The following is a 20,671-nucleotide window of genomic DNA, read 5'->3' as shown; positions in this document are numbered from 1 at the left end:
TCTAACTTTTAAATCAATGATTTTTGAAGATTGAAAAATTTATATAGGCTCGAAGGAGATTACATTTTGCAATAAGAAACCACCATCTCTGGCTCTCCCATAAAAGCACATATCTGTGCAGGGAAACCGTTGGCATGTATGTTGTTTCTGAAATGGGCCAGAAATAGTGGTTCCTTATTGCATAATTTGATCAAAATCTTAGTTCCTCAGCAAAAGAGTCTATGTGCCATGGCAATTATCCGAGGAAGTATATCAGAAAAGAGTAAAAATATAAGGCTACCAGCTTGACTGTAAAGCTTTGCGTCTTCTCAACACTAAGTAGGTATATTGTGTATTTGCAAAAACATTTTTGTGGCCCTACAATTTTTCTCTATAAAATAATACCTTTCAAAGGACTCAAACTTTTCAGATGCTTTGAATTCTATGAAGGAAAACAGAAGACCAAGAAGTCTGGGAATTTTGACCAGACAGGCTGTTATTTTTTTTCCTATAGATATTTAGGTATACATAGGTACAAATTAGATTAAAAAACATTGGTCGAATAATAACTGTGTCAACTTCAAGGTTGATAAGCAGCAGGGAAAATTTCAAAAGGGTAAAGCATTAACATAGGTGGATCCGTCTTGGATATCCGTCTGTATTGCTTCTTATTTTATTGGAATGGTCTCTTCTGTTTCTGATTTATTCAGGAAATTGACTGCAAGAGGACCTCCAACTTAGCAGAGGGCACAAACCAGCAGTTGCAATTAAGTTCAGTCTCAGGGGATGGGGTAACTTTTTGCAAAATTTGATCTTAATTTTTTTCTGTCATGCACTAATTGTAAAATTTACAGGAAAATTTAAGTTTTCACCAGAAATATTTCTGACAAATTATTAAGCCGGGCTATGAGGCCTTTAGCGAGTTTAGGCAAGGGGGGGCTACCATGGACTGGGGGGATACCCGAACCTCTAGCGGTTCTGAGCTCATTTCCTCCCCTAAAATTTTTAACGAGGCCTTGTTGCAATATTTTCTCAACGGCGAATTATATAGGTGGAAGGAAACAGATTTATTTTTGAATGAAATCCGATTTTCAGATTTTAAAAAAATCTAAAATCGAACTGGGGAATAATTACACATCGTGCATCTTCGGGCTCCGACTTGACGTCATGATTTCGTTCGGCTTTCAAGCGGACCAATCAGAGCCGCGTCTGTGGCCATGTGATCGATACCGGCCAATCAGCGCCCAGAACACTCATTACTTTTCTGACAAGCGTAGAAAACTTTTCATTTGCAGCCGCCATTTTGATGGATTTTGCGTGAGTGATATTAACTAAATTTCTTATTAGCCGTAATTCATTATGTAAAATTTACCGGAGTCCCAATCCATGAAATCCACAAAATATCGCGATCTAGGCTTCAATCGTAGCGTGCAAACTGTGATTAAAAAATTGTGTGCGAGTGGCTATTTGTTTTCGTTGTGTACGTTTCCCGTGAATATGGGGAGTCTCATTGTAGGCTCAGCTTCGATCGTTTGTTGTGCTCAATCACTAATTTCTGATTTTTTAACATGTGCCTTCACAGGTGTTTTAATAAAAGCGTCAGAGGCACGGGCTGTTGTTTAACCGAATCATGGCTAAAGCTAAATATTTTTATAAAATGAAAGAGGAACCCAAATCTAGATACTCTTCATTCTTCTAAAAGTCAGGCTCGATTTTTGTAAACACAAGAGTTATGGCTGATCATCTCGTCGATGGGCCGCCTAATAAGCGGCAAAAACTCACGGATCCTTTCCAAGGACCCTCAGATTCATCCGGTGAGTAAATTTTATTACTTTAGTTCTGTAAGTCTTAGTACGTAAACATGGGGAAACATTGGTTAGTCTTGCTGTCTGGTCTCTTTTATCCCTTGAGAATTTCTCTATTTTCCTCTCTACCCGCTCTTTTTCTCTGTCTATCTCTTCTTAGCAAGCATGAAATTCCTCCAAGTCAACTAAAGTTCGGATTGAAGAAGCAATACAACCACAACATTAGCATCAGGTCTGCCTTCAGTGCCCGTACGCACAGAGAACATGTCAAGCGAACATTTGGGTTAAACTAAGAGAAGGCTTCCTAAACTGAAGTTAAACCCTACTTATCACCTAAACCTAACCTTGCTCTCACTCTTTTGCAAGATTAAATCCCTAAGTTCACTCTACGTGAATTTTATTTTCACTTTTCTTGTCATATCACCAGGCTGCGAATGTTTGTGATCCAGTGTAGGTTATGCTCACTTCAAATTGTTGAGAATCTCTGGTTAGCATTTTTCGATCCCTTCACATCCGCATCTGTAGTTTCTCTATTCAAGTACTCTTCAATTATCTTTGAATTATTCTGAACTTCTTCGAACTTAATTAAATGTGTGGTTTCTGGTACTTCCTTCTTCATCCCTCCATTGAAGGAATCAATGTCTTCCCTTTTGGGGTCGATCACTTATTATTGACAGTTACCAAAATATCCCTTTTCTAAGGACCTTTAGTCACAACTTATTAGCTTAAAACAACTTAGAGCTGGACAGTTTCAGCATTGAATGCTCCTACAGTTTTAATAACCTCTTTTTTGTGGTTGGTTTGTTAGCATCACTATTAACTTGTCTCCTGAGACCCATGGAAGCTCTCTAGTAGCATAGCCTGTGAGAATGTAAAGTAGCTGATTACCAATTTCACTTGTCATTTTTTTCTCTGCAATATTCAACTGTCAACAAATATTAAATTTATGCTACAGAGCTGAAAACATGCCTAAAGCTTATATGTTATCAGCATCTTTGCTGATGACTGAATCTTTCAAACATTCAATGCTTCATCATGTATTTTTACGCTAAAAAGTATAATGCTCAGCGGAAATATTCCTAACAAGAATCTCTAGTCTCTTTTTGTTAATTTTAGCCTGTATAATGATGAAGTTCTCACTAAGAAATCTAATTAAAACTGTTAAAAACTGAGAGTTGAGGTAGAATTTTGATCTCGGAAGCTGATCCAAACTATTTCCAAGGAAAATTTACCATAATTTCTCCCAAGTTTGATGCCACTGTATTTTTACATTTAAAGTATAAGTAAGGGAGCTTCATAAATTCCTCTGGGGTTATACCATCATGAAATGAAGTAGCATTTCGATTGGATCTTTCAGTTCTGCAGGTATCTCTGACTGCAAAGCTATGGTGAGAATAAATGCTTCAAAACATTTTAAGGATATTTCTATGTAGAATAAGCAGAGAGGGATGGAAAGTCTACCAAAATTCATGGCATTTGTTGATTCTCAGCTAATAATGCAGTTTGTAACCAAAACCTGCATAAGCTTTGAGTTTATAATTTAATAGGAATAAGAGATCCAAGCATAGTTGAGAATACTTCCTTGTAAGTGAACTGACATATTTAGAAACTTAGGTTATTTGGAACAGTTTTAACAGTGAAAAATTCAGCTGTTTTATCGTCATACCTTACTTTCATAGGACCTTAAGCTGTTTTTTATTGATGAGCATCAGCCATTTTTTAAATTTTCTATTTCCCTCCATTTCCTCTCTTTTATCCCATGAACCTGTTAAATTATTTAATTAAAACTTGATTTTTGATTTTTGCTATTATTTGTATAGAGTTTAAACTTTTACCCAATATTCCCCACTGGAAGTAGGAAGAAAGAGGATGAATATTTTACTCAACCACCAGGGATGCAAAAACTTCTCGACATCGCAACGGAGTGGGTCGCGAATGGTTGCGTGTGAAAATGGGAAGGTCTCAAAAACGGATTTTTGAAATGGGGAAGCCGACAAAATCGTGATTATTTTGGCAAAACTGCGATCCTAATTTACTAGCCTGGCTTAGCAGATGTAGACTAAATCCAAAACATCCCTAAAAAAAATAGAAAGACATTTGCTAGGTGAATCTTATCACGAATTAGTGATTTTAGTAGAATTTATACTTTAAAAATTAGAAAAGAAATTCTCATTATGGCTTTGCAGAGTAGAAAAACTAAACTGAGCAAGAACTGAAGTCTGATTCTGTAATTTACCTCTATTAGAGCAATCCTGTCAGTGGGTAGCCAATTCAAACTGAAAGTTAACCTAAAAACTATGGGAAACTATTGTAATCCTGTCGGCTATCCCCTGAAAACCTGTAAAAATAACAGTGCTTTTAAGATTAAGTGCTGGACTAAATTAGTGGCCCATCAATCAGGTTTCCTTTTGCGATATTTCACAGAATCAGACTGCTAAGTAAGGAGTACGTATCACAGATTTTCTACGAATCGGCTGATCATCGAATTAAATTTGATCGGCATCTTTTAAAGATTTCTCTTGTCTCCTGAAATTTGTTTGATGAATTTGAAATTTTTATCTCTCTTGATTTTTTTATAATTTATTTTGGTTTGTTTTCCCGTGCAGAGTTTCTGACAAACACTGACATGTTTGACCTGGAAAATGATCTTCCGGATGAGCTGATGACCTCCAGTTCTTGGGGTGCGACAGCAAGTGACGCTAGCGGTAAACCACCCGCCACAGGTCCTGGACCGGGGATGCAGAACGGTGGCCTCAATCCCCAGGATGCAGCAGCAATCCAGCGTCAACACGTAGTACCCCAACAGCAACTATCTCATCATATCATGCCGGTAAGTTGCTCAAATCCGAAATAACAAATGCCTTCTAGCAGCAAGGGTGCAGTAATTTTCTTCCTCCTAAATTCTCTGAATTTGGGATCTTGAAGAATATTTCCATCTTTTCTAGACGGATGATTATAATGTACCTAATCATTGATAGAAAAGAAATTTTATGGTTTCAAGTTTTCCTTCTGCTTGTTTTGTTCCATCGTGGGAACCTGAAGATTTCACACTTTCTGCACCCCTGCAAGCTCAAAGGCTATCAATAGCTGAAATTTCCTCACTTTTGTCTTCTATCAGTGTCATTTTTTGCATGTTCGTTTCTTTACAAGTCTGTTAGCTCAACGGAAAATTTCCATGATTCCTGAATGTATGAAAATGCCAACATTGGTGATAGAAAGGGGGAGTCAGATAATCAAAAACATGTAAAAGAAGATGGTGTCATGCGGTTTTATATTCCACTTTTGGAGCTCTCAATTAATAATGGCTGCATCGCTATAGTAAAGTATAGAGATAGAACAATATTATATATTGGGAGAAAGTCTGAAGTTTAACCGTTAATGGTAGTCAATTTTAATTGGGTTTTTGTGTTCTTCTCTTGGCCCTTCTTACCCTCCTTATGAAATTCTGTCCAAAATGTTGTGCTCCTAAAAACTTATTCTGAAGCCTGGTCAACGAAAATAAAAATGAATAACTTTTTCGTTTTTGGAGGCCGCACAAGAAATGATCAAAAACTTAAAAAAAGCCTGGTGTTTGCCATGAAAACAGTCACTTCAAATTTCATGCTAATAAAATAATGCTGAGACAGTGTCGATTAGAAACAAAATTCTTTCTTAAAGTCAAACTTTAGCCAATGCTCTTTGAAATGTCAGGTTCAATTGTTAGTATGTACCAAGCTTAGATCTGCTACTTTATTTTCCCTTACTCCTCTACCAAATGATCAGGATTCCGGTTCTTTATCTGGAATCTTAGTAACTTTAATCTACTTTTTCCATCCCTCTTTCTAAGTTGCAGCTTACCCCCACAAGACTTAGAGCGAGATGGTTACTGTCTCTATTTTAGTTTGTCCCTTTTCTGTAGAAAATTCTAAATCCGTCATTTTTACTTAAAAATTCAACTGTACCAATCAAATTCGTTTTAGATTGAAGCAAAAATCTTTTAAATTATGCAAGTCAAAAACTGTGTTGATTATAAGTTCGAAAGTCATTATCATTTTTATAAATACAGGTGTACCTTAGTATATTTTGGAAATAATGACAGCATAGAAACAGGTGAACTGTCCCTAATTTTTGGTCTAGAAACACTGAAGTTAATACACCTCTTCTCAATATGTAGGTAACATATTACTCGTATCAAGTTTCACAGCTAGGTAAATGATCCACTCTATGAAGCGGGGCGTTTTCTCAGTATAAAGCTTTTTAACTCATTAAAAGAAAAAAAAAATATTTCCAAGATCAACTTTTGTTTTAAGAAACAATTGCATTGTTCATCATCTAACTTTCAAGTCAAAGTACTTACTGAACAGTAAAGTCTTATGTACAGCAGAGCATCCTTAATGATTCCGTAGCACCATTGGAGCATCGAAATTTGTAGCTGCTATACTTTATGTCTTATTTCCACGCACTTAAACCTCAAAATTTTGAGATGCATTTTTGTGCCAAGCAGAGGTGCTGAAAGTCGCCAGCCTCCCTATTTTTTAAATTGGCCTCCTCATTTTTAATACTCTCTTCTCCTTCAAAATTTTTTAAATGATGAAAGCCCCTTTTTTTGTTCACTTTATTTACCAAGTGCCATGATTTTGGATAAACATGCAATGTTTATGATGTCGTTATTTGGTCTACTCATTCTCAAGCCCCCTATTTGTAGCGCTCCTATTTTTGACCGATGCTGATTGTATTGTCGAGAAATTGTTGCACCCTTCATGACAAATATCCACCACCTGTGGGTCCAAGTTTCTATGAAAAACCTAAGTATAACTCCAAATTAGTCGTAAGTCTAAGAAAAATCTTAAACTCATTGGACGAAGGGTCCTGCACGGAAACCCAACCGCATGGTTGATATTTTGGTCATGAGTTTTTCCAATAATATTTGTTGCAATATTGTTCTACATGAATTTTTGATGAGAATACATAATATCATAATGCTTACATTCTCACCTTATTTATTGGTCAATTTGCCTAATTTTTCAAAGTATTAAGGAAAAAAAGAAGTAAAGAAAAATGTCATAATTTTCAAGATTTGCCTGAAGTTTACCATGATCCTAGGATTGTCAGATTGGACATTTCAGCACTTTGCTGATGCTGAATCCTTCGGTTTTCTGTGCAAGATTCTTCTGGCCTTACCTGCCAAATATTTTTGATCATGTTTCATCGCAAATTTTTGAACTCGATAATCAAGATATTTTTAAATTTATTTCTCAAATTGTATAAGTTAATCGTCTTGTTTTGCTATCCCTTCTCTAAAACATTGTTTTCTTTTTTTCTGTTTCAGGGTAATAAAGGACTTGTTAACAATTCATTAGCATTAGGTGGAGGGGCATTGAATAAAGCCAGTGGTAATACCTTACAATCTCCTCCAAACGTAGCTGTTAGTAAAACTGGCGATCCCATGGTTGTGAACCATGGCTCTCTTCAGCCATCGCCAGTAACGCCCAACAGTAACCCTTCGTCTGTTGCGGTCATGGTTGGCATTAATAATAATATAGCAGGAGGTATGTCATTCGTTTCACCAGTTGTCTCCAATTAGTCCCTCCCGTCAAGTTTGTTTACAGCTCTTATTTAGTTGGCGTCTTCTTTATTCTTTCTTTCCTCATTTTGTAGCTTGGTTTTTTGCATCTGTTAAGTTTTCCGATCCATTCTTGTCGTTGATAGATCCTACCATTTAATTGTTCGTTTGCCGATTTCAGAATGAGTAGTTTAAATTGTGTGAAATCTTCCTTTCATTTCCCGGCCTTGAGGGCACTGTAAAGGTGTCCAGCTAGTCAAAAATATTTATAAGAAGACCGAGAAGTTGCAGAGGTGTGAGAAGATAAAACGTTCTCCAACACTGGCTTTGTGCAAGGTTATGGTGCTTTCATGTCATTGGTTTGAAATTTCTATTTTTAAGTTGTTTTCCCTCAAAACTTCCAGACAGTGGCCTGCTTCCTGGAAAAAATGCCATGTAAGCGCCCTCTATACTTCAAGTTTATTACGTAAATGATGTCAAATTTTTCTATATCCTCGGTGAAGCTTCATTTTTGTCAACTGGATATATTTTTTATGACTTTCCTGAAAAAAACCTCTCGATGACTGACACCTCCCCTGTGAAAGTCATCGTTCTCTCTTTCTTGCCGGTAAAATCATGAATGTTTAACTCCTGTTAAACTCCTAGCAGTAAAAATTATATCAGATTTGCTCGGTTTATTTTGTTAGAACCGTTCTTCACTGTTTCTTCTTGTTTTTAAAAGTAAACCCTGAATTTATTTTTCATTCATTGCTAGACTGGAAAACTCAAGTTGTAATAATTGATCTAAAACAGCTGAGAATTGACCTCCTCTCTGCCAGGTAGAAGCAAGTGCTTTTTTAGTTTTTATGTATGGACTCTTTATGCTCTTCATGAATTCTATTTGATTGGAATTTTTACTGACGAATCATGAAGGTGATCTTGGAGCACATTTTATATTATTGGTTTGAATATCTTGTCCTCCTTTGATTTTTGGACTTTAAAAAGGTACAATTTTGATGAAATCCTCCTCATCATTCTGTTCTCCATGAAAATAATTTAACTTTGGTTAAGTTTGTTTTTTGCTGTATTCTATTGTTTTTGTTGTTGTTTTTGCAACGACATCTGTCGAAGCCTGTAGTTATCCTGGACAAGCTTTCCTCTAAGGATAAGGAACTTTTTCTGTGATGTTTTTTCCGTTTTGATTTTCCAATTTTGAGGAAAACTTCCTCGATCATGTCATGTTTTTTTCTTCTTCAAAGTTTTCTCGGTTGAAAGTGATTTAAATTTTTTCCTCTTTGCTTCAACTGGTACAGTGTCCAACATGGCACCTAGTGTCTTATTCGTCATTACATTATTTCATTCAAAGCGTTTATTTTATCATTTCCCAAGTCTTAGTTCTCACAAGATTGATCAAATTTAGTAGTTCTTCAAGCTGTGCTAAACGAATTCCATTAAAATTGTAATTTTCTTTCATCAAGTCGTCAAATTATCGAGTGCTTGAATGGACAGGTGTGTGTTTCTTTCTTGATTTCATCACTGCTCACCTTAGAGATCCAGTCCTCTCTGGCAGATCTTCTGGATCTAAATTAGTAGATGCTTGGTTAAGGTATTTGAGTAATTAGCCTTCCCTTCTTTACCGTTATTGCTTTTTATTTTTATTTTTTATCTTTGTGAGAGTTTGTATTATTCATCAATGTTAGAATGGAGGTAGACAGAATACCACCCCTTTTGTTTTTGGAGTTTATAGCGCGTATTACCCTTAAGCCCCCTTGCAATTCCTTCCTGAACCGAAAACTAGATCTGTTTTTGAAATTCCGGCCATTTATCTTTTGAACTATCTTTTGCTGTGCAAGTATTATTATTAATGTCAACCTCCCTTGAATTGTTTGTTAGATAATATTAAGCCTTACTCTGCTTATCTGTGGTAGAGCAGTCTCTTGAAGCCTCTAAAAGCGAACTTCAAAGTACGCTGCTTTATAATCTCCCTGCTTTCAAAACCAAGAACTGACTCATTTTGCCTTTCCTGCGTTTCAACAGGGGAAAGGAAAAAATGGAAAGGTTTTAATTTTTTTCCTCTTTTGTCTTGTTGCATGTCACAGTTGATTTTTCCTTTAATTTATTTGCTCAAATACCAATTAATTTTATTGAGCCTCTATTTGAACTTCCATTATTATGCTACTTTTGTGAAAATTAGAATCAAGCCAAGAAAGCACTAGATGAGGAAAAGCTACACTGATAGATTTTCAGAATTATTTTATGAAGTACATAAAAGTTTAGAGATAAAAGAGTGTAAATATTATGAAGTACAAATAAGTCAGGAAACAATTTCATTACCAAATTTTTCTTGTAATCATTGATAATTTGGAGTTAGATCTCAGAAAGCACTTCTTAAATTTTCCTACGCAGGATTGAAATAATGTATATTTGTCATACCTTTAAAGTGATTATGCATTTACTTGCATTTCTTTCATCCTTTTAGTTCATAAATGATCATGTCACACATTTTTGTTGAAAAATGAGAAAGAGAAGTGTGAAAGACCAATAAATTGCTCGAGGTATTTCACTTTTTCTTGGGTTTGATAAGAAAAAGAGGATGCAAACCTCCTATTTCGAGTCCTCTGTTTTAATCTGATGAATTTTGGACATGTTGCTGTCCTCATCATTCGTAAGAATCGAGTAGAAAGAATCCCTATATCCAGTATCTTTGCCTTCAAGCCTTTGATGAAGCAATTTAGAAACTTCAGTGCCACTTGTCTCTGCTCCCGGAGATGGATCTGCGGCGTTCGGAGGTTGTCTCAGTAAAACTGAATTTTCTTGCAAACTCTCGGCTGATTCTAAAAAACTTGAGCTTGTAAGGCTGAAAGTGTTAAACCAGTATCATTTTACCAATTGATCTACTTTTTATGTGGAAGATGTAAAACAGGGTTCCTAACTCCATAGATGACCATAATTCAACAATTTTGCCTCGATTGAACAGCCTTTATACCACATTCACACAGTGCATGGTACTGATTTTTTTTCTTGATATTTTTATGTGAAAATCTAAAAAATAGCCTGTGGTATATTGACACATCCAGCGAAGTTCCTCTTGAGAATGACATGGAGGGAAACATTTAGACTGCGTTAAGGAGGAAATAATCAAGCCACATCAGCTATTCCCAAAATTCAATTGGGCAATTCAATTTTTTACTTGAAAATGGTTGTGCGGATTTTTGTGCAAATTTCAGTGAATTTTCTGCATAGTACGATGCAAATTCCTTAATATTCTTAAAGGAATCCCCACAAACGTTCTCTTGTAAAAAATTAAATTGCCCAGTTAAATTTGTTAATTGCTGATTTGGCTTGGTTCCTTTCTGCTAAACGTGGTTCTTATAAGTGTTATCAAATTTTACTGTCAAGCTCTTCTCTGGAAAGGTTTATGATCTTCTCTAGTGAAAATTTCCAATTGATGTCTAAAATTTGCCAATATTTTTGTTTTCAAACTCTTGGGGGTCCTGTTAAGTCTCCTAAGATTCCAAAGAAGTTGATTTGTAGGCTTCATGAACATTTTTAGCAGAAGAGATCCTTATTGAAAAAATCCATTGATAAAAGGGATTACAGAGTTTTAGGTTGTCTGGGCTATGGAAAGCCAGGGGATTTTTGGGGGTTACGAAAAGTCGGGGAATTTTGTGAGTATGACGACGGCTTGACAACTTTGGCCTGTGTCATAGGAGAGAGTACGAATAACTTCTGTGTGCTCTTCTCTATAATTTGAATCTCTAGAAGTGGAAACTTGTTCCTTAGTTTGATAAAAGTCAGCACTCCTACTTTTTTTTTTGTTTCTTGAAAGGAAAGGTTAGAGTGAATATGATAATGTGTTGACTCACAGCTCCTGAGTTGTGACGGTGCTCATACCAATACTTAAAAATGAATATTGCGATGCCTGGCTGGGCACACCAGTCTATATTTACTCTGCGAAAAAATGTATCAAACCTCCCTGTGCTTTCAGATCTGTGGCCCCCTTTTTTTAGTTTCTGTTATTATTGATACGTCTACCCCCTGTTTTTTAATGTTCGATTCAACCTCGGTCCCCTTTGGACATTCCTAGTTCCAAAAGCCACTGCCCTTTTTTGTAGTTCAAGTCTACGAGTGCATTTTTCTCCATGATTGTTTTGGTTGTTTAACTGGTCGTACTCTCATATTATCTTTTTGAGGATCAGGGAGTCAACCTGATGCCGTAACCCCCAACTCGGAGGACCAGAGTTTGATTTTGGAGTTACCTCTCCTCGACAGGCTTCTTTCACTGCATCTCTGAGCCTTGTCTGCCCTATCTTCTGCTCTGCGGTTTTAATTCTACCCTCTCTATTTTCTGAGCACTCCTCAACTTTCCACCCTGGGGATCCAATATCACAGAATCCTCCAAGAAAGTTTTCTAAATTCATGAGTATAAAAAATGAACTTAAAGTAGATGAACATGATTTTTTCTGAGTTCTGGAGGTGAACATGGGCAATTCATTAATGGATTTACGGTGAGAGTGATGAAGAATGTTTTGATTTACAGTGAAGCAATCAAGACATCTGTCTTGGAAGAGAGGGACACATTTTGGGAATAGGACAGGGGAAAAAGGAGGGAAAAAAAAAAAAAATACCATGCACAAGTGTTGGAAATGAGACCAAAGCTAGAAATTTTTAACCAATGAAAAAAAAAATTGTTCCTGATTTATTGATTGGCCTCACTATTATTTGCTATCAAGATAATTTAAACGAACAGTGTGAACGAAAACGATGTTGCAACCATTTTTAAGAAATATTTCTATCTCTTGTCACACTACTAAGACCTGTGTGAATATAATTTTTTCCCTCTTGTCCTGTTCCCAAAATTTGGCCTCTCTTCCAAGACTGCAGTCTTAACCGATTCACTGTAAATCCACTTATGAATTGCCAATCTTCAACCCCCGGAGCTCAGAAAGAATTATGTCGAACTATTTTAAGTCAGTTCAGTTAAGTCAGATACTCGTGAATTTTGAAAATGATATTAATCACGGTTTTTTCTACTAACGACACAAAAATTTTGTCATAGCATTAGTTGACCCTATGGCATCCTGATTCTAGGAGGTATTATATGATCTTCATGAACCTATTCAGTTTGCATCTCAAGAACTGTGGCTTGACCCCCCCCCCCCCCCCCATGACTTCTAATTAGCCCCTGTAACTTGAACGGTTACCAGCTAAACAATTTAAGTAGCTTCCTGAGAACAAAGTGACCCAAATTTTTTGTGTACCTCCTAGACTAGTAATCTTCCATGAAATACCATTCATCAAAAATGGGCCAAGCCTGGTTTCAGAATTTTTATTTGATTTTTTGAATGTGTGTGTTTCAGGTATGGTTATGTCGAGCAGCGGAATGGCAGGCGGCATGCCAGGCGGTAATGTAGTTGTCACTAGCACTGTTAATAAGCAACCCCTGTCAGCTGCAGTTGTCTCGATGATGGGTACAAATCCAACTGCTGGTAAGTCTCCAGGAAAAATTATAGCAGTACAATTACTTAACACTTTCTGTGAATTTTTTTTTTTTTCTCAAACTAGTACATTTTAGGAAAACTTAGTGTGAACTTTTTTTTTTAAAAGTTATTTGAGGTTTTTAATTCATTTGAGGATTCTGCCATTTTGAATGAGCATCGGGTTAGGGTTAGTACACCTCCATGTTCCAGGCTTTCAACTTTTCAGGGATTGTATCAGGACCACATTTTTAGTATTTTTTCTTATCTACAACAACACTTACTAATCGAATTTAAATGTAAGAACATTGAGTGACAGGTTAAATTCATGGTGTCTAGGATCTAGAAAAATCTAAAATCACCCTGGTTCAGCAGGGAATAAAACTATCTGGAAAAATCAGGAAATTTGTTGGGAAATTTATGCCAAGAATTGGAAATTTCTCCTCTCTTTACTCTGAAATTAGATTATTCTTATATTTGGTAATTTTCGTTACTGTGGCGCCCAAGAATCAGACATTTTCTTTCCAGAGTCTCTGAAGGAAAATCCTTTTTTTAAGAAGAAAATTTACAGGAAAACCAGTGGAAATCCAGAGTTTTCTCAGGGAATTTTTCCCTGAAAATCAGGAAAAATTAGGAGATTGTCAGGGAATAGGGAAAACCAAGAATTCAAGGCACCATGGTTCAATTTTGCTTTTGTGAGCATACAGTTTAGAGCATGTATCAATACTCGCGCATGTATCGTCATAGTTAGCATTACAGTAAGACCTCAATTTATCGGATCGTGTTTTAACAGATTCCGCAATTTAATGGAGTGATCCTCTGGTCCCTTTAAGGGCTTCAAGCTAATTCAAATAAATAAATTCTGTGTTTTAACGGATCAATTCGTCAGTCCCTTGATATCCGATAAATCGTGGACTTCCTATCTTTTAATAAAAAATCGTGTACAAGTATATTTTGATGTGTTTTTTATTTTTAGGTTTACATCACCATGGGGTCGCTGGTCCTGGCCAGGGTCTTCAAAACGGTCCGATGTTGAATCAACGGGCTGTGGCTGCCATGCAGCAACAACAACTAGCTAATAGGGGTCAATCCCCGCACCAAGTTCATCAATTAAACGCCAACCAGCCTCGAATACAAGTACGTTCCATTGTTTCTTTAAAACTCAGGAGGTATAGAGGGGATTTGGTAGTTAAGTGTAAATTCAAAACAGCCACTCAGTAGAACACCAAAGTAATGGAGAACTTTATATGAGTCTCGGGCATCAGCCCATCATCAGCACCACTGATTACTGCTGATTCTTCGATGGTCCATCGTTCCAATTCTATAAGGAGGTTTGGTGTTACAAAATAGGTTCAATACTATCGTCTCAGTATCGGAAATTTTACAGATGTCATTGAGCGGTTAACGTAATCCTCATTTTAGGAACTTCGCCTTAAGTATCATCTAGTGCAGACTGTTAGGGTTTTCTCTCTAATGGATAAAGCTGTTTTGAAGGTTGAAAAATTAAAAAATTAATCCGTTTACTGCCAAAATACGTTTTTACCAAATCTCTAGTCGTTAGATCGAGAATTGTAGAATCTTTTTATTCATTGCAAGGTTGGTATTAGATGGAATAAGCATTCTATCAGAAAGCAGGACACAAATATGAATCAAGTTTCAGTTTTCAAAATCATTATCTGTATGTTTCTTATCTTATGAAGTCAGGTCAGTATATCGTCATGTATAATTTGTCTCATCAATAATAACTAATTTCAATAATTTAAGGGTTCTTATTGACCTTATTTTTCCCTAAATTTCTTCCAGGTTGCCAATCTAGGCGTTGGAGGCATTCCTAGTTCATATTTTGGCAATATGCCGCCCTCGTCACAAGTGGGTGTTGTGCGCCAAGTTAATTCGCTTCAGCCTGCTCGTTTTCCTGCTGCTCCCAATCCCTCACCACTAAGTAAGTTTCTTTCCTCTTCATTTTTTGACGATCTTTTTATGGTGGAAAAACATTATGTTCATAGTAATAGCGGTTACTCACCCACATGTTTTTGTGAATTTTTCCATTTTCCTAATTAAAAGTGGAGGTGTTATCTCTTTGTTGAGTTTCAGCTTTTATTTATGTTTTTCTGCCTGATGTCTAGTTAAAATTATCTTTTCAATCTAAAACATTAAGTCAATTACTCATATTATCTTTTCAATCTGAAATATTAAGCCAATTGCTCAAGTCATGTCCTTTCCGTGTGTTCATAATTTTCTCTCTCCGGAGAGATCTAATGGTCATTAAGTTGGTTTACCGCGGGACTATTAGCTTTATATCTAGTCCTTGGATAGTGTGTTTTTCTTAAACGTTTGCATTAGCTTTCAATTGCAAACATCCCAACAATCTCCTGAAACTGATCAGCTGTCAGGTAAACGTTAGGCCAATTTTCATGGTCAGGTCCCCGTAAAATGACAAAAATCGTCCTCAACAGTGGCATTTTCAAATTTTCCCGCCAGCCACGGCAGCGCGGTATAACCAGGAATTAGAAACTGAAGTGTTGCTTGGTTTTTGGTATGTTTTCATCTGTTCAACATGAATGCATAAAATACGCCTTTTAACGCTCTAACTAGCTCTCTTTCGCTTACTACTTCGGGAAAAAAAGTCTCCAATTTTCTTGAAAAATCTCTCCTTAAGTCCCCAATTTTGGTTTTTCATAACTGTTTGACACCCCGAAGAAGAATCGACAATTTGCAAGAGGCAGCTCCAATTTATTTTCTACCCTAACTTACTAATTTTGCTCTAATTCTGTGTAATATAATTATTTTTGGAAACACAAGTTACCTCCTAAAATGTACCCATATCCCACTGGTTTCGAAGCAATTGAGACCAGTGTGCTCAGTGGTACTACATAAATTTCCGACTGGGTTTTTTTGAAAAAGTGCAAGAATTTCTGCAACTTTTCGAGCATTCCAGGTACATTTCACTCGTTTCCCTCAGGAAATTTTCTGTGTCACTCCTTAAAATTTTTTCCCCTCTTTTGTTAATTTAAATTTGAACCAATTCATATAGAAATGGAGAATTCGCAAGTAAATTTTTTATTGCCTCATCTGAAATGGCATAAAGAGCTTATTTCACAGTATTTTTTATACTTTTTTTCCGATGTGGGAAATAGTATATAAATAGAATTCAAAAGTGAGAAAATGCACTGCCTAGTGACGTCATCTGGTGGCATTTCCCATTTAACACATGTATTTTAGCAGATTAGATCATTTTGTCGTATCTTTTCCAATAATTGTTCAATTCATGAACCAAGGGTATCCTTGTGTTCAGCTCACTTGGTAGCATTCATTCAAAAACGGAATCCATCAAATTTCAGACACCTGCAAAGTCTCTATTGTGTGTAATATAATTATTTTGGGAGGCATAAGTTACCCCCTAAAATGTACCCGTATCCCACTGGTTTCGAATCGATTGAGACCAGTGTGCCCAGTGGTACTATATAAATTTTTGACTGGGTTTTTTTGAAAAAGTGCAAGAATTTCTGCAACTTTTCGAGCATCCCAGATACATTTCACTCGTTTCCCTCAGGAAACTTTCCATGACACTCCTTAAAATTTTTTTTTCTCTATTGTAAATTAATATTTGAACCAATTTATATAGAAATTCATGAGTTGTTCTAGCCTTTATAATTTGTTTTTATTATGAAATAATCAGATAATAGTATTGGTTCCAATAAGATTGTAAAACGCCGAAAGATTTTACAGTAAAACTTGCTTCTATTGGATCGCGTCCGAATTGGCCGAAATTTCCAAAGTAAGCAGGTTCTGGTGTACGCGAGTTTCAATGTTTTTCGCCCGAAATTGCGTAAATAATTGGTTTTTACCCAGCCAACCGTTAATTTTGTATCAGGCGCAAATGACTATGCCCCAACCCCTCTGCTCACGAGGGAACAGAGTATATCTGGGGGTTTTTTTTATTCATTGTTCTTATGGGCGAAAAATCGGGACCGCGCGCAACTTCCAATATAAGCATAGGACGATTTAAGGGAGTTTTACTGCACATTATTTTACTAGCTTTAATGGAGATTGTGAAGAGTAATTGGTTTACATTTTGCAATTCTGAACTACAATCTTCGGCTCAGCTGTAAAAGCACGTATCTGCACGGGTAAACTAATAGCACATATGCTGTTTCTCTAATGAGCTGAAAATTTTAGTTCCTTATTGCAAAATGCAGCCCAATTAAATAGTTTTTTCACAAGTGAAATCGAGGAAATCTAAAGAATACTAATGAATTTGAGAAAATCTTTAAGAATGAAAAATCAGGTTTGAAAAGAGAAATTTTAATGAAGGTACAGAGACCCTGAAAAATTGACTAAAATTACTTCATCAAGTTCCTGAAGAATCAAATGTGGTTGGATTAAAAGAAATTCAAGTTGCAAGATTTAATATTCTCTATTCGCTCTATTTTCAGGAGGAGTTGTTCCTGGCGGCGGCGGTGCTAATGTTGTAGCAGGGGAAGCGCCACCCCCTCAAGCAGCACAGCAGCCTCCCGGAGGGCAGCAACCCCAAGTGTCTGGTCCCCCGCCAACATCACTAGCAGATCCTGAAAAAAGGAAATTAGTTCAACAACAATTAGTTCTTTTGCTCCATGCTCATCAATGTCAGAGACGAGAAAGTCAGGCCAACGGTGAAGTGAAGCAGGTGAGTGTTTTGACAAAGTGAACCTAGAGCTGTAGGGTATTTTTTTTCCCCCAGAATTTAAATGTTTTTCTTTTCTCGACGCCGGAAATAGTCAATTATGACCTGTCAAACATTTGCCATTGTTTTACTGCAATGGTTCATTGATGGTTCAATCATATCTAAATGCGCCCTTTTGATTTCAGACTTTTTTTTCTTTATTTAACACAAACAAAAATCATTTCTTCTAAAAAGCCATATAGACCTCATATCGTAATTTTTTAGAGAAAAAGAACCAACATCAATAAGAAGCTCAAAAAGCAGCCCCTCGATGGCGCGGAGCGCCCTCAGGGGGTTGGGCCGAGTCGCGTCCTGGGGACGTAGCCCCCTAGTATCTCTATATTGTTTCTTAACCCTCTAGTGAAGCTGAAGAAGCCTAGGTAACCAGTACACCAGTAGAGGTCAACTCCACTTCTAGCTCATAGTGAGTGTTGCTTTCTTCCCGTGTGATTTGGCCCATTTGCTTACCTAAGAAATTTTTTATTATTTTTCTTTCATTTCTTTCTATTCCAGTGTATGCTCCCTCATTGTACAACAATGAAGAATGTTCTGAATCATATGACAACGTGTCAACAAGGCAAACAGTGCGCGATGCCGCATTGTTCCTCTTCTAGGCAGATAATTACCCATTGGAAGAATTGTACGCGGAGTGATTGCCCCGTTTGTCTCCCCTTGAAGGCGCAAGATAAAAATAGAGCTAATCCTAATGGTAAGTATCCTATTAATCAGTTTTTCTGTCAAATTTTCCTACAATTTTAACCTGTTTTTGAACTAGATAGCGTTAATTCAGGAGACTTCAGGGATTGAAAATCCAGTCGCTGCAAGAATGCTTATTTATTTAATTATTATTTTTGTGAGCAAAGGTGTAGTCTATGTAGTTCTACAGTTTGTTTCTGGTGGTTTTTAATCGTTTTTCATTCATCTCAATTCTGTTTGATACTGCTTATGTTTTACGCTCATGAGCAGAGCTTGCAATTGAGAAATATTAATCATGACACTGTTGGAAAATCTCCATACTTCTTTTTGATGTAGATTTGTAGAAAGTGTCAAACATAGGAATTCTTTCAGGGACACATTTTGTTTCAAACTCCAAAGTTAATCGTTGAAAGATAATTTTGTAAATGGTCTACTTTATTGTGCGAGGGTTGTTTGAAAAATTCTGCATCCTTCATCCTCGGAAATGTTAAGTATTAGGTACCGTCATGAAATAAAGTAGGGAAAGATTTCGAAGGGTCGCAACTTGTCTTAAATTACCAGCTTCTCTTCATTTTCATACCGGAAATTAACTCTTTGAGTCAAAGTCTTTAAAGTTTTTCCTTCCTCATAGTCTGAATTCCTTTCCATTTTGATTCCATACATAATTTATACTTGCTGCGGCATATTTGCCATCAGAGCCAGAGGTGAACTCCTAAAATAATTGATGTCTGAACATTGTCTCCAATTTTTTTTCCATTTGCGACTGACAGTGAGAAAAGGGACCTTAGTGCCTGCAAGTAAATTTTTCAGGAGTGCACTTTTTGCCAAGTTGGGTTTAAAAATTTGAAAGAAAGTTTTTCAATAGGAATCATTCTGTAGTTTTCCAATTATTAAGTCACGAATGATTTAGTTCATTTTTGTGTTGCTTGCAAGTGTTAAGTTATATTTTGATTTAAAAATTTTGAGTCTCAAACTTGACGAATCAAAACTTTGAACAACTTTTTATCACAACTAAGTAAGTTTCCTTTAACCAACTGTGAATTTTAGTTCCGCAAGATATACATGAGTCTCTTAGTTTGAAAATTTCTGTAAAGCTCTCTTGAAAATAGTAGTGCCCATCTCTAAATTTTAAGTTATTTTGGCAGCAAGGTTTCCTTTTTTGTGAACAGTCACATCTCTTTATCCTCTCTCTGGTTCATTTCCTATATTTCCATGTCATTTTTACAGCAGCAGCAAATCAGGCAGCCGCAGTTGCAGCAACTGCAGCGACCGGCCCACCAAACCGATCTCCATCAGACATGCAGAGAGCGTACGCTGCTCTCGGAATGCCATGTCCAACAACTAGTGGGACCCCTCAACTTCTAGCCTCTTCCGGACCTGCGGTCGGAGTCAGGCCAAGGCTCCCGGTTCCTGGGCAGCCCGGTCCAGCCCTCGCCGCCAATGCTCCGGTCAATAATGCTTCCATTCGAGGCCTTGCCACAGCGCAATCTCAAGGTACTCTTTCAATCCTTCTTTTCTTCAGCAGGGTTGCCATAGTCAGGGAATTTTAAAGTCAGGGAAAACCTGGGAATGTCAGGGAAAATGATGAAAATGTCAGGGAAAAATGGATAAGCATCTTTATTTGTTTTCTAGAATGGATTTGACATATACAACAAATAGTGTTGCCCAAAAACTATTTCTATTACTATATCTATTTCTATTATTTCTATTTATATTTATTATTTCTAATTTTCTATTATTTCTTATTATTTTTGACCATTGGCATATCTTTAATTGTTAGCAAAATCCGCCAAAATGTGTCCAGGAAATCATGGAAATGTTAGGGAATTTCATTTTCTAGATTTGGTGGCAATCCTGCTTCAGATGTTAGACCAATATCTTTCTGTCAAATCTGCTCGCAACAAATTATGCTGTGTTAAATTAATACCTTTGTTTTTGATATTCTCCAAAAAAAAAAATCAATAAGTAACTCGGTCAATTACTATGTGATTAGTTTAAGTCTTGATCTCTGCAAAATCGGGTACGGGAAATTTCAGAGTAAAATGTAGAAAAACGAAGGAGAAAGTAAAAAAGTTCATTCTGTTAAAACACTGACAGGGTATCTACTGTATAGAAAAAGTATGGATACACTGATAAAGCACGAATTTCGGAAGGTCGGTACGGAAGTACAGAAATAGCATGGATTTTCCGTCAAAAGGTACGGAAATTCGAGATTTTTGTGATAAACTCTAAAAGTAGCCTTGGGGGTGTGCGATTTCCATTTATTAAGTTCTTGGTTTGATTCCTCGTGTTTTTTGGTTTATTCCTCTGTCATTCCATCATTCCACTTTCCCAATAAAGTTAAAAATGCATGTGAGGCAAGGAAAAAAATAAGGAAAAAGTAAGAATAAAGCAAGGAAAAGGTACCAAATTAAGAAGGAATTTTATTGACAGGGTACCAATAGACACCCTGAACCAACTTAATTGGATAAATCTACCATTCCTCATAAAA

At 36.5% G+C, this 20,671-nt stretch overlaps 1 protein-coding gene across 3 annotated transcripts in view; it reads left to right on the top strand.

The window, feature by feature from the left end:
- The first annotated feature begins 1,253 nt into the window (after window positions 1-1,253).
- nej (CREB binding protein nejire) overlaps window positions 1,254-20,671 on the top strand; it is a 48,696-nt gene continuing 29,278 nt past the window's right edge. Inside the window, exons 1-9 of one of the 3 annotated variants that reach the window (XM_072305629.1) lie at window positions 1,254-1,793; window positions 4,391-4,614; window positions 7,093-7,156; window positions 12,666-12,794; window positions 13,759-13,919; window positions 14,586-14,724; window positions 17,219-17,448; window positions 17,998-18,193; window positions 19,411-19,674. In XM_072305629.1, the coding sequence (XP_072161730.1) occupies window positions 1,712-1,793; window positions 4,391-4,614; window positions 7,093-7,156; window positions 12,666-12,794; window positions 13,759-13,919; window positions 14,586-14,724; window positions 17,219-17,448; window positions 17,998-18,193; window positions 19,411-19,674 (1,489 nt within the window). In that variant the 5' untranslated portion in view covers window positions 1,254-1,711. The other 2 variants (XM_019045757.2, XM_019045760.2) reach the window with 2 other exon arrangements.

The sequence above is a fragment of the Bemisia tabaci genome, chromosome 10 (genome assembly GCF_918797505.1).
Source record: "Bemisia tabaci chromosome 10, PGI_BMITA_v3".
Lineage (NCBI taxonomy): Eukaryota > Metazoa > Arthropoda > Insecta > Hemiptera > Aleyrodidae > Bemisia > Bemisia tabaci.
This window is presented reverse-complemented; position numbering and strand designations above follow the sequence as displayed.